This window comes from Melospiza georgiana, chromosome Z (assembly GCF_028018845.1).
Source record: "Melospiza georgiana isolate bMelGeo1 chromosome Z, bMelGeo1.pri, whole genome shotgun sequence".
In the NCBI taxonomy this organism is placed as follows: domain Eukaryota; kingdom Metazoa; phylum Chordata; class Aves; order Passeriformes; family Passerellidae; genus Melospiza; species Melospiza georgiana.
This window is the reverse complement of record NC_080465.1, coordinates 42126113-42140310: the sequence shown is the minus strand read 5'-3', so window position 1 is coordinate 42140310 and position 14198 is coordinate 42126113. Positions and strand designations below refer to the sequence as shown.

The 14198-nt window shown below is 36.2% G+C and overlaps 1 protein-coding gene across 1 annotated transcript in view; it reads right to left on the bottom strand.

Annotated features, from left to right (window-relative positions):
• The window catches only part of SV2C (synaptic vesicle glycoprotein 2C), a 106106-nt gene that overhangs the window by 24511 nt on the left and 67397 nt on the right, over positions 1-14198 (bottom strand). The window contains exons 5-6 of the mRNA XM_058043458.1: positions 3307-3440; positions 3062-3151 (exon numbers count right to left, since the gene is read on the bottom strand). Coding sequence (XP_057899441.1) covers positions 3062-3151; positions 3307-3440 — 224 coding nt within the window. The remainder of the gene's footprint in view (positions 1-3061; positions 3152-3306; positions 3441-14198) is intronic.

Genomic DNA, 14198 nt, shown 5'->3' with positions numbered 1-14198 from the left:
AAGAACACAGAAAAGCCCACTAAGCAGCTTGAGGTATAACTACCCTCATTTCTGAAGTACTTCAGCTCGCTGTTTTGCCAGATCATGACTTTATCAAAAACCTGTAAACTTCTTGTAATGCCTCTTCCAATAATCATGTCCACATCACTGCACTCATCTCAAGCTTTTCTTAAACTGCTTTCAGGAAATATATTATACAAAAGACTGAGTCAAATCCTCAAAAATTATCTGGTATCTCCTACATACAGAAATCCTTACATACCACTCCTCTGGGCAGAAAAGGAATGCCTTTTGGGGACAGCATTTTCACTGTACTGGGCACCTGACTCAGTTGGAGCTGTGGGGATTGAGGGAAACAAATGTGTCCTGGGATCACTGTATGGGGCTGGGAAAAAATAGTTCCCTGGCCTTGGTGGCTCTTTAACATATGAAAAGTCCTATCGAATCAGGATAATAGTCCATCTGGAACATGCAAATTCAGCATGTCAGTGTATGAAGAATGAAAAAACACCCAAATCCAGAAAAGAAAACCTATTTTAATGAAAAAGATGCTTCTGTTTAAAAGCAATGGTTAGAAATATGCCATGTTTTAAATTTTAAAAAATCAAGACTTGTTGCAAAGAGAAATATTTGCAAGAAAAGGAATCAATACATGGTAATTGAGGAGTGGATAAAATTTTGATTTTAAGGATGTATTTTGATTTTTTTTAAAACTTAAATATTTAAACCAAGAGATTTAATGAATAGCTATTTTAAAAACCCAGGAAGATAATAAAGCATGTACATAAAGGTCTAACTTTGGTAGTTCTGTGATTGAAGATACTATCAAATTATTGATTTCTGTTAGTGTCACTGCTTTCAGGACAAATTCTTCATGGTATGAAGATCTACCCTCTAAATTAATTCAGGAACCAGAATATTCCATTTTGGATTAACTCTAAACTCAACTACTTGTCATTTGATGCCATCTCTTTCTAAAGACATGATGATAATCCCCTCAATAATGTGAGTAACAAGAATAAATGTAACTGGTGGGGAAAAAAAGCTTCAAGAAAAAGATTAAACCAATATAATACAGGAAAATGCATAAAAGAAAATTGCACTAAAAGTATAGGTGTAATGGAGAAAAAGTTACATTGTCTATAGAGTCAGAAAACCTAATATCAAAGTGTGTCTGATGTAACTAACAACATTAAGTGGAAGAAAATAGTAAAACATAAATCACAGAATGGCGTTGGATAAGCAAATGAGGAGTATAGAAAGTATGGGAATAAATTAGTGAGACAAAATGTCACAATATTTTATGGATTAACAGAAAAAAACCCTAAAAAGATATGTCAAAAAAATATGCATAAGATCTTTGCTTTTTAGGTTTTATGAGATGAAGTGCTGATGTTGTACAAAAAGAAGAGAATGATGCATTTTCTAATCAATTTAATGCAAGCTAAAAATAGGGACTTCTATATATGTCTAACCTTGACACACAGAGCAGTATTTCTAGTCTCAACTTGATATATGGAGTAGAGTTTTCCTAATTCTCAAGGCAGAAGCTGGAAAAATTAATGGCTGACCAATTTACAAAAGTGACTGTAGATAAAGTGTCTGAGCGTCACATTTTAACAACCATAGAGACAAAGGCTTGTCAGATCACAAGAGCTGGAAACAACAAGCATGTGCTCTGCTTTGTTCTTGACAGCTGCTTTGGGACGTGATTACAATTACGTCAAAGTGACGTGAGAGGTTTATCCTTTCACCCACATTTTCTCCTAGCACATTTCTATTCTTCTTCCATGTCCTTAAACCAATACTAAAGGGGGACAGTCAGCACTATGGCTGACTGTGAAATCAGTCAATGAATACCAATAGTAGCGGAAAAAAACCAAACCCTGGAGTCACCAGGAGCAGGCATATTCTGTCTGAAAGCTCCTCAGATCAGCAAGAGCCAATTGTGAAATTACACCATAGCTGTATGGTGCTAGGCAAATCCCTTTACTCATAAATTAAATCAGAAGATAAAATATTACATTAGGTGGGATTAGGGGTAGGTCACCAGTGTGCCAACAAATGTGGATTTAACATGGTAAATGTGCTAACCAGCTTTCTTTCAAGTTAAATATAGGAATTCTTGAGCTTCTTTGTGGAAAGGTTTAAATGGAAGCAATGGAAACTACATTCAAGGCAGCAACAGCAAATCTCAGTGGAATATAAGTTATATGGTCAGATGGTCGTTCCTCAAGACTGCCTGCAAATGCAGAACCTTTAAGAGGATTTCTTAATTGAGTTACATGTGTGTTAAAATAAGAAGAAAGCTTCTGGAAGAGGAACAACATCCCACACATGGCTCTGAGTGTGCACACACTGCCACAGCACTGCACAAGCTGGAGAGGCAAACTGGATTTCAACGCAAGAAACTGCTGTTTGATACTTCCCTGTATCCAGGAAGACAAGATTGTTATGTATAGTCATCATAAACAACAAAAATGCCATAAAAAATTCTATTTTTTAATTGGCAATTTCTCCTCCAATAGAAACAACCCATCAATACTTTAAATATGTTTTATAATTAAGCCTCAACAAAATGAATTTGAGCCTCCCAGACATTCTGAGAATAGTAAATGTTTGAAATTACTATTTCATAGAAATGAACATGTAGTTTTGAAAACCATTGTGTTACCTGATAAGAATGGGAAAAATTCCAAATCCTAAAGACACAACAGCTAACCAATTTCGACTTCGTGTCTACTGTTAGTACTAAAGGTCAAAATTTAATAAATAAAACTCGGGTAGAATCTATTAACTGTCTTGCTACAACAGATAAAATTATTATGCTGTGGCTTTACACATCCATGAATATCCTCCCCAAAGGCTGATTTCTTAGCAGACATTGTATATATAACAATTTCAGTAGGAATTCACAATACTTTTTATTTAGGTATTTAGAGTGCCAAAAATTGGCTTAGCCATTTAGAGAATTAATATTGATTGCTTAAGTTGTCCAGACCTCACCAGTCAGGAGGCTTTGCTGATGTGACAGGTGATTAGCTTTAAAAGCAATACTCACAGTGAAGACTTTCTCGGGCTGACCACGAGCACGCATGTTTGTGTCATGAATTTGCTTGAGTATCATCCAAGCTTCATCATGTTTTCCAACCTAAATGTTAGAACAAAACATTAAAGTGCAACATACATACAAATAGAGTTACTACCTATAGTCCCTGAATGATCTAAATGCCTGTTTGGTAGAAGTCATGATATAAAACAGAAATAATTTTCACTGGAATCTAGAAACCATTTGGGAAGTTATACCTCCAGCAGGAACCGTGGGCTTTCCGGCATGAAGGTGAGGGCAACCACAGAAGAGACACAAGGCAGAGCACAGACAATCACAAACACTCGCCAGCTGTGGAACTGGTAGGCAGAGCCCATGCTGAAACTCCATCCTGTGGAAGCAGAAATTCACAAAATGTAGACAAATAAGGAGTATTATATGTGTTATTCTATATATGTTGCTTCTTGTACATGCAAAATGATACCTGTATTTAAATGAAGCCTGACTGATGTATTTCCACAAATACTGGCCACCTAAAAAGCAGTTTTACACTATGACTTTTAGCCTCTTGCATGTGACTAGTCATACTGGAAAGTGGTTGTATTATGGATGAAAAACTTTCTTGGTTTAGGGATGAAGACACTTCTTTCAATTCTCTTAACAAAATCTCTATTAAGGTAGTTATGTGAACCAAACAGGAACACTATCACCATGCATAGGAATATATATACAAAAAAATAGTTTTCTATGAACAATGGAAGTGAAGAGACTTAAAAAACTACACACAAATTACGTATTTTATGGAATTGTATAGCTGTTCTTAGCATTAACTTTTTCTACAAAATTGATTTCTTTACTCTTTATAAGAATCACCCATGTGAAACTGGAGGACCAGTAGTTCAGCTTTTTATTAAAATATCTGGTTGGTTGGTATATTATGACTGGACTATTGAAATGTTATACTTATAAGAAAACTAAGAATTTATCCTAAGAAAGAGAAAAGTATTATTTGATAACTACCTGGCCTTTTAGTCTGGCTTCAGCAGAGCAGGAATTTTCAAATAAAATTTACAAGGGTAACTTATTAAGAGGTGAGTGGAAGATAAGAACAATGGCAAAGGACAGAAGAGTTTACCGAAAGAAAAATGAAGTCTTGGGTAATGAAAGAACTGTTACATTGGATTAATCTATTATTTGCCAACTGATTTTTCTAGGCAAAAGAGTTAGTTAAATCCTTCTGGATGTCAGTAAACAACTTGCAGGACATAGTAACTAAAGGCCTATTCAATAGTTCTCCAAAGGAGGTATTTATGTGAGAAATATAAAGTGTGTTTTGGAGTGTAAAGATTCTATGCTGTGGATCACAAACACATTATTGGGAAAAAACTTCTTTCTCTATATTAATGTACTTACACATTACCAAATGAAAAATACGGATTTTGTTTTTGCTCTGCAGCCATTTAGCACTGCCACCTTTACCTCAGGGAGAAAGGTATAAAATCTGTAAGAGTATTGACGATGATCTTGGAATCCCATGCCATTTTTTTCAAGTAAGGCTCCATATGGACATTACTGCTCAAAATATCCTTCCAACTGAACAAGGATGTCTAAAAATTAATGTTAAATTTTATTCAAAAATATAACCTGGAATTAAAATTTACAAATAAAATTGTAAACAAAACAAGGACATGAAAGTGTATTAGAATTCACTCTTTATTGATTTTTGGAAAATGTTAACATTTGATCTTATGGAATTTCAAGACTTAAATAATGTGGGTTTATTTTACATCTAAATTATGAAGGAAAGGAAGTAAAGAAAGGTTTACACTGTGTTAATGAAGCAATTAGAGATCACAGCTGTGTTTTGGATATTGTGTACACATTTTGTTCTAATAATTAGAATAATCTACTTCATTACGTAATTTAAAGTATAGAACAAAATCACCTAATGCAAAATTATTTGGTGAAGTTATTTTTTGGTCTGACAGTGAGCTGATCTGAATCTCGGGAAGCTGTGCAATTGCTAGTGTTGCAGGGAAGGCAGCACAGGGTAGGAGTTTCTTTCTTTCAGAACGTTCAGTATGAGCCAAGGTACTGGCTTTTGTTGTTACTAAAAACTGTTCCAGAAATACATGAAGCCACTGGAATAGTTAAGCCATCTGCCTTTCACAGCTCCAGTTTATGTTTTATGAGACTGAGCTGTACAAAGGAGAATTCTGCAGTAAATGAAATCAACCTGACTTTATACCTGTTATAAAGCAACAGCAACATCTTGTGCTCTGTAGCCAGTCCTGGAAAATGCTCTTGGTAATTTATTTTTAGTTGTCATTTATTAATATAAGTGAACCACACTACACTTAATTAAAAGCAATAAATGCGCTGTTCATTTTGCTGTCATTGTGACAACATACAAAACATCTTTTCTACTCCTCAAAATACCCGAGAGACATGTCAAGTGAAATGTTCATTATAGTTTTTATTCCTTTTGTTCCATCTTTTTCACTATGTACTGTATTAGCTGCTGCAATTTATCTTGTGATTTAATATATCTGCCGAATTAATGATAAAGAGGAATGTCATTATTATAAAAAACAATTTTAAGAAAAAAAGCTGGTGCTGCATAGAGCTTTCTGGAGGTTTTTCCTCCCATCTACTCCAGCACCAGCACTAGATCAGCAAAACAAACATGTATTTCAAATGCACAGCAAGTTTGGATTTATTTTTATATTTAACACATCCTTTTTCCCTAGGTCATAAGCTAATCTGGATAATGGAGCCATTAGAGCAGCTCTGAATTTAGCTCACAAAGTGGCTTTCATTCCCTTTGTATGCAAGTCTTGGAAGTAAATGAAATTGTGTTCTTGGCTGTAAGTCAATCTCCTTCTCCCGTGATTCATGGCAAAATAGCAAAGGCACAGCAGCACTACATGGCTGCATTCAGCGCACTGCTCAAAACTGGAGCCGACCTTCACCCCTGCTCCCCGGCTATGCTGTACTCAAGAGTCATTAATCTTGAGAACAGGAGCAAGTCACAATGTTTTATGAATTGCAAAACATTTGTCCTAAATGCATCTTGGCAGTAATGCACTCTAGAGCAACCCAAAACCTGCGAATGGCCAAATCTGAAGCTGCTGCAGGAATCTTTGTGCTAAATACTACCCTCCTGCTTTCCTGGCTGCTGGAAAAGGCCAAGTGAATCACAGACATGGCAATTACTGATTACAGAAACACAGGAGCACACAGTGGAGCAAAATCAAACTGTACAAGATGCTAATTTGTAGCCAATCACCAATGTATGAGTTGAGAACAATGTCAACAAAATCTTGTCTCGCAGAACAGCTTACTATCAGCCCCATAATATTAATATATCAAAAAGATATTATAAAATTATTGCTCCAAAGGAAAGGAAAGATTATTTGTCATAGACTTCCTGAATATATACAGAGGGAAACCTGTCCACATTAAGATGAATTTTATGAATGTATAACACTTGATAAACAGTAAGTACATTCAAGCACAAGGATCCTCTCCTACAGTAGACATGTTACTAGAGAGCAGGTTTTTGGGGATGATTTGCTTAACTTTCCACACTAAGGGTTGCAAGGAACACCATAGATGTCTGCAAACTCATATATGTTACACTAAATTGTAAAGTGGGCAATGAAAAACATGGGTGGCCACAAGCTCTGTATAAATACTGGCTGGCAAGGAGGCAGTTTATATACACCAGAGGAATAAAGTTGAGAACTCCTTTCTATGACACTAAAGTTGGCAAATATAATCCAATCAAATACTGTGATTTTATGGCATGGTTAGCTAAAGACTGAGCACATTGACAATTTTTGTTCAGTATGAATAAGAGGAAATAATTTCATGGTAGTGTCATAAATTGCCAAAAGCTGATTTTTCATAGATTTCTGTCTTTTAGTAGATCAAAGGAGGGAGTAGATGCAGAACCATATTTAAAAATTACAGATGGGAGAGAAAGAGAACCAATGAATTTACATTAATTCATAGACTTCACAGGTTCTTCCAAGGAATAATTTACATTATTTTATAGCTTTCGTTATTTCTGTTTTACCACACAACCTTTGGTCAGAAGTCAGCTTTCTAGCCCTCATTCTCAATGTTTTTGTTTGAAATATTTAGGGGAACTAAGAAGCATGATTGCTCTAAATTGTCACTTGGTGGCACTGTTACTGTACTCAATACAAATAAAGCTTTAAGTTACCAAGTTTAACTGTCAGTGTCATTTTGAGACCATATATTGTAGTGCTACTCATTAGAATTAAAAAAAAATGAAAAAGAGAAAAATTCAGGTAAATTTTGTAGCTGAGGAAAATCTGCTACACATTTTTACAAAACTGGATGAAAACCATGATTTTAAACAACTGCAGAAATGATATTTTCAAAACTCTTCAGTGTTGTACTACTGTGAAATTCCAGTAGCGCAAAGTAGAACACTTGTCTTTTCTGTGATTAAATTATTAATATCACATGGGAAAAGCAGTGTTATTTTTAGCCTATAGAGAGTTAGATACTCTACAAATCTAGTCTCAGGTCAGCTACTGGTAATTTCTGAAGAAGGAATTTGGAAATGAAATAGCTGAAGTGTGGCAGGCCATGATGGAGGGAGCTGACACTTAAAACATGATGAGAAGGAACAAAACATTTTCTAAAGACACATTTCCTCTGTCACAGAGGAAGGGGTTTGTAAGCACAGACCCAAGTCACTCCTCTGTGCTGACATTGACATTTATCTGAAGACATACAAAAATCAAGTCTCCAGCCACTCCTGTGGCAGTATTTTGTATTCCAACAATCCCCAGGACAGCTGCAAGAAGAATTGATCTTGCATAGAAAATAATTTGCTCTCAAATACTATTAAACCCATTCCTGCATAGCACTATAATCCAAGTGTAGTACCTCTGATCAGCCATATCAATAGTCCACTTTTTAAATTTCTTTAATACCTGCTGTAGAACTGCCCTGAATATTTTACTTTCCATTAAGGAGGATGTTTGTGTATCCTCATATCTCAAACAATGATATGGTATGATTATGTGCCCAAAATTTGAGGTTTAGTAATGACAAGTAAGGCTTTCACTTACATTGAAATGTAATAATAAATATCATAATGTATGAGGCCTGACAGGAAAAAAAGAACTCACAAAAATTCATTTCAAATCAGAATATTTAAAAATGCTGGGGTGGAGGTAGATGTGCAGGGAAGGTAAGGGAGATGTGTAAGTTGCACATGGTTTGAAATGGTCTGTTGAAATCTGACTTTCATTTGGCCTTGAAGTTTGGCTGTATTAAGATGCTGTGACTCACAGTGCAGTCAAGAAGATAATATTTAAAATGAAGAAGAGATGAACCTAATCATATAAGAGAATTAAAGCAATATCCCTAATAAGAGAGCTGCAGCTACCCAATAGTCTGGTCATGTTATCTATCTAATCTTGACAGAAGCTGGAAGTGGTAAGGGGTGTCTAATAACTGGTCTATTTATGGTTATGAAATCAGAATCTCTCTTGCCTCCCTAGTAGATAAATATTAAAACCTGTCGGGTCTTGAAGCAGGCTGTTGCTAGTAATGGGCCTGATGGGAATGGCATGCCTGTATCTTGAGTTGAACAAAGGAAGCTATTCTTGCACTTCAATTTTCTTTACTGGGAAAATTTTACTTTAATTTTCTTTACTGGGAAGGATACTTGGCCAACCAAATAAACAGAGACATGAATGTGACAAAATCACTCATTATCCATTCATGTTATGAAGCCTAACAAGGTAGAAGAGAAGCTGTACCGAACCAGAGAGCAAGGACTTGCAAACTAAATTGACCATTATAAATTTTCTACATATTCACCCTATACATCCTCCTTCAGGGGACTATCCCAATTATTCAGAAGGTATAGCTGTTCCAATAGCTATGACAAACAATGGCAAAAGAGGAAAGAGCATTCACAAGAAGCAGCTTATGGTATTTTCAGAAAATTTTTTTGCCTCTTCAGCCCTTTCTATATGACTGAGAAAGTATGATAGCAAGAGCATACGCTTACAGTTCACAGAGCAGGAAAAATTCCATTTTAACTAATGTAAAGGTGCACTAAAACAAATTATCACCTCTATAGATAAACAGCAGATTAAAAATAAATAAAAAGCCCTCGACTTAGTACTGTTTGCAGGAAAAATTCTGTCTTGAATGGTAGTTGTAGGAATTATCTGACATCAAAACAATTGATAGAAGAGGAAGATTTCTCTGCCTCTTATGTTATCTTGCACAGAGGCATACATGTTTATGCCTTTTATTTTAGTCTCCAAGCCACCACCCTTCATAACATCACCCAATTATATGGCAAGTTTTTGGCAAGATGTAGTGTTTTATTGTGGTTTTCTGTATATTTATATGATGCAAATAGTAATACTCAACCAGGTTAAATATTACTCAATGCTGTAAGACCTCAGTGACACTGAAGAGGTGTAAAAATAAGATAGCAATCAGAGTCAAAATACAGAGAATTTTGGAAGAGACTGTACTGTTAAAATCCCTAAAGAAAGACACTGACATCAAATGCAAAGCCAATATCCCATAAGAGGAGCAAGAAAATACAGACATCATGTATTGGGGTGATTTTATGATGATACTTTTCCCCCTAATCATCTGCTTTATGCCCAGAAATGGCTGCTGTAGTTTTAAGATGGCCCCAGGAGTAGGGCTGGGAGCTTTGAGCTCCTGCTGGGTTTGGTTCAAATCTCCACTTTCGGTGTGCTGTGGGCAAAGTGGACTGGAATGCTACATTGGTCCTTTTGTTGGATTAGTTTTTTGCTAGCTTGAAGCAAGAAGGTCTGGGGTTTTTTTTCCCCTTCACCTGGATGCTGTACTGGGAATCCTCTTGGCAGCTTTTTTTGTGGTTTTTTAATGTTGTTTTGGGGATTTTTATAGTTTTCTTTTGTTTTGTTTTGCTCCTTGAACTGTTTTGGCTTTGAGTTGGGTTTTTTGGTTTTATTCAGTCCCTTAGAGGAGCCAGTGAGGGGTGCCACGAACCCCAGACCTCAGAGAAGCTGAACCAACATGAGAAAGGACACTAAAATCCACCAGTTTCACCTGCTGCAAGGAAGAGACTAACACCAGAACGGTTCCCATCTAGTCTGCTGTGCAAACTCCCGGTCCTCCCCTTCCCTGAGACAAGGAGGAACGCCATCTTTCCGTCCTCGCCACACAGTCTGGTCGGGACTGGAGTTAAGGTTTTGAAATTTCAGTGTCTTGCATTTATTCAATCCTTTTCTGTGCTTTGCAGGCACCCTTTTGAGGGTTTTTTGGGTTTTTTTTGTTTGTTTGTTTGCTTTTTGTTAAGAAACAGTTTGCTTTTTTTTTTTTCACTTTTACCCACTGGCATTCATTTTTCATTGGCAAAAGGCATTACAGGAGCCCTCCTCTTCAGATGGAACTCTCATTTCAGTATGTTTTCTCCTAAATTTCTCTCCAAACTGAGACACATCAAATTTGTCCAAAGCTTCTGCATGGTTTCTTAGTATAGCTGCACCTTCTTCCTAGGAGACTTAGGGTTGTTATCCAATACCTTTTTGACACAGGACACAGGTTTGGCTGATGTGTGATTACCCCACAGAATTTTGTGAGCCTTTCTTAGGTTGATCCCAGCTTCAACTATTCATTGCACCCAATGACATGACTCTTCATGAAAATAAGGGCTCTTTATTAAAGCAGGAACAAAGGATGCCACGGATGAGGAGTGGAGACAGGTCTGCAATTCTGTACTTTGTTAACCTTGGCCACTGAGAAGTTTCCATTCTCAAGCAAGAAAGAAATAGTGGAAATGCACTTTGCTAAGATGTCATGCTGGTGTAATATCTCCAGCATCATACAGGACACAATTTGCACCTTAGGAATTCTGAACACAATTGCAATGCAACTATCCTACAGGACTGGAAACCTGCCAAAAAAGCACTTCAATACAACATTGCAACATCTTGACTTTAATGATCACCATTAAGAGTTTTGCCTCTGTCCTATCATTTAACCAGACTTCAGACACCCATTACCAGGAATTGAATCTGAGTAACTTCAACATGGCTTTATTCTGAATGCAAATACCATTAAAGTCCTTAAGAAGTGGGTATATGCTCACTTGTTAAGAGTTTTTGGTTAATTGGTTAACAAGCAGAGATTTTGAAAGCTTGCTATGGCAAATCTCTAATTTTCTGCTTAGATGTTAGTGTTTCTAAAATAATCTACTTTGTACATTCTCAAAATAATTTTATTCTGCTCTACCCTATAGTTTATAAAATACAAATCAGGGCAAAATCTCTCCAGAAACTTAAGTGGATTGCATACTCTTGAAATTTAAAATAAGAAATACTATGTAGCTATTGAAATTAAGTAAATATGCACATTATAGAAAGCTAAAAGGTTCTGAACTTCCCTTCTGTGCACTCATGGCCCTGATGGCTAAAGAGGCTGACCTGGAACAGAGGCTAGGCAGAGTTAAAGGAATAAAGCAGGTCTTTATAAAAAAGCCTTGGGCAGCACAAGATCCCAGCTGGGGCTCTGCCCAAGATGGACCCAAGATGGACAACTGGTCACGAGTTTTCACACTTTTATAAGTTTAGGTCCAAAGCTCCAGGTTAAGAAGTCCCATCCTCCCAGACTGCTCTCCCCAGTTTGCTGTTGTTTGTGCCTTTTTGGGCCTGAAGCTACAACAGTGTCCTTGGTTCCCAGGCTGAAAAAGGATTGTTTGTCTAACTGCCCTGTGAAGAGAACTTGCTAACACTTTATATGAAGTTCTGAGTAATTTACTAAGGCAGTACAGAAATCTGAAATATGAATGCTAAAACTTAAAGCACTGCTCAGAGTAAACTGCCCAAGTCTGCTAGAAATTAGTGTAGAAGAACACTGGTCAACTTTTGTCCAGGGTTCAGATGAAAAGAGCTCTGGTATGTAATCAAAAGCTCAAAAGTTTTATTTTACTTTAAATATCTGCTTTTATCACATTTCTGCATGCAAATATGATTTAGAAAATTTTCTCATTTTAGTTAAAGTCCTAATATAAAGCTACATTACATGGCACCATTTGCAGTCCTACAGAAGCAAATACTTTTTTTACTGCTCTGATGGTCTTTTATATATACATTTTGAATCTTTCTAATGTCTTTGTAATCCCATTGACTTAGGGAAAAAAAATTAGTGCTGGGATCGTTATAGTTCAGTTGTTCATATCCTTCCTGAATTTAATGACCACCAGACATTTTTCAACTGGATTTATAAAATACTACCTAGCTGACTAAGGCTAACTATGTAAGAAAGATTTATTTATCTTAATTTTTTTGTGTCCATATGGCCTAGAAGCATTTTATGAAAACCAACTATCAAAAACCAGCAGTAGCTGAACTTTCTTAGCTTGACAACCAGATAAAAGTGAGCATAAATGTTGAAATGTATTTTTCAAGTATGAACAAGATCTATTCGATAATTACATTAAATTTACAATAGAGACTTAAAACTGTAAAGATGATGTTTTAAGTACTCAGATACAAATAAATAAATAAAAAAGAATAAGCCACCAAGGGTTAATATGCAGCTGAAAATCTCATTACAAGGACTGTGGCACATAATTGATCTGACTGTTTGGCTGACTGAGTCAGTGGCCCCAGAGATTTATGTATTCAGGCATTTCTATAAAGTCCTGGCTTGGGTCTGGCTCTGTGCAGCTGTTCAATGAAGGCTCTTCACAATCTGCAAAACAAAGAGTAAAATCTGCCAGCCACAACACTGACAACATCACAACTTAGAGGCTTGTCAGTCTAAGAAAAGGTTATGTCAAGCTTTCCAGAGATGATGGTTCAAAGAGATGCAATTAATGTCAGAAGTGAGGGAAGACAGAATGTTAAGAGAGGCTGCTGTCAGGGCTTCAAACTAACACGGCCAATGTTGGCACCAAGACTCTGCAACCAAATATCACTAAAATGTGCTTCAAACATTGTATGAACTTCATTTGTGCGTAGCTTTAAATTTGTATTAAGTTTTTTACCTCCATTCTCCAACGTGTAGTTAGTAGTTCTCCACTACTTTATTTAAGAATTGAAAAATGGCTTTGTATTAATTTTGAGGCATCTGTTTGGACAGTGCCAAAGATTACAAAAAGAGTAAATCATTGAGAGCAAACAGAATCCACTTCTATAAGAAGACAATATAAAATTGTCAAATGCCCTGTGCAGTACACATTATGACCAAAGTCTATAAGGAAACACTCATCTTCAATAGAATCCCTTCATATTGTTGACTTACCCATACACAAAATACAGATACAATGATATCTATGTATTCTTGTGTGGTGCCCTCCACCATCTATCCACTGCCATAAGATCACAAATGGTGCTATATTTGGAGTAATGAGTTGTTGCAGACACTACTAAAAGCAGCAGTTAGATGTGGAAAGTAATTGAAAATGTAAGTGTTCCTGTCCTGCTCCAGGACTCCCAGTGATTTATGTGCTTCTGGACTAAGGATATTTAAATAATGGGCTCATGGAAAAGAAGGAAAGAGAAGCAATTAATCAAAAAGGACAATCAGTAAAAGGCACAATGAAACACTGTTGCTTATGAAAAGAAAATGGGGCCTCCTTATCTAGCTTAACGTAGAAACAAAACATTAATTGAAATGCTGGAACAATATTTGAAGAATACCAAGAGGACATGTTTTTTATCAGTGATACACATTCTATCTTTTGTGTGCTGCTGCAATGTAACAACAGAATATCTCCGTAATTCAAGAAACTCTTTCAAAATTTAACTGTTATATTTATTTGTTTGAACAGTGTTGCAAGAAAATAGCTTATTTTCAATGAGCATATCAGTGCTGTGATTAAAGTATTATTTCCTTTTTTGCTATTTTGCTTGCCTCTTGTTTTCTCTTAAAAAAAATGAAAAGGAGTAATATCTTACCCCTGTGAGAGAGACATATAGACTAAGCAGGTAGTTTATGTGATCAAATTATGAGAGCCATCGTGCATTCTAGGAATTATCTTCTAATCTAACAGCAGTCAATTGAACAAGCCTGATCACATTTCTGGCCTTACTGTACAGGCTGTAGGGCCATTGTGTGAACAATGGGTCAGAAGTCTTGAATTCAA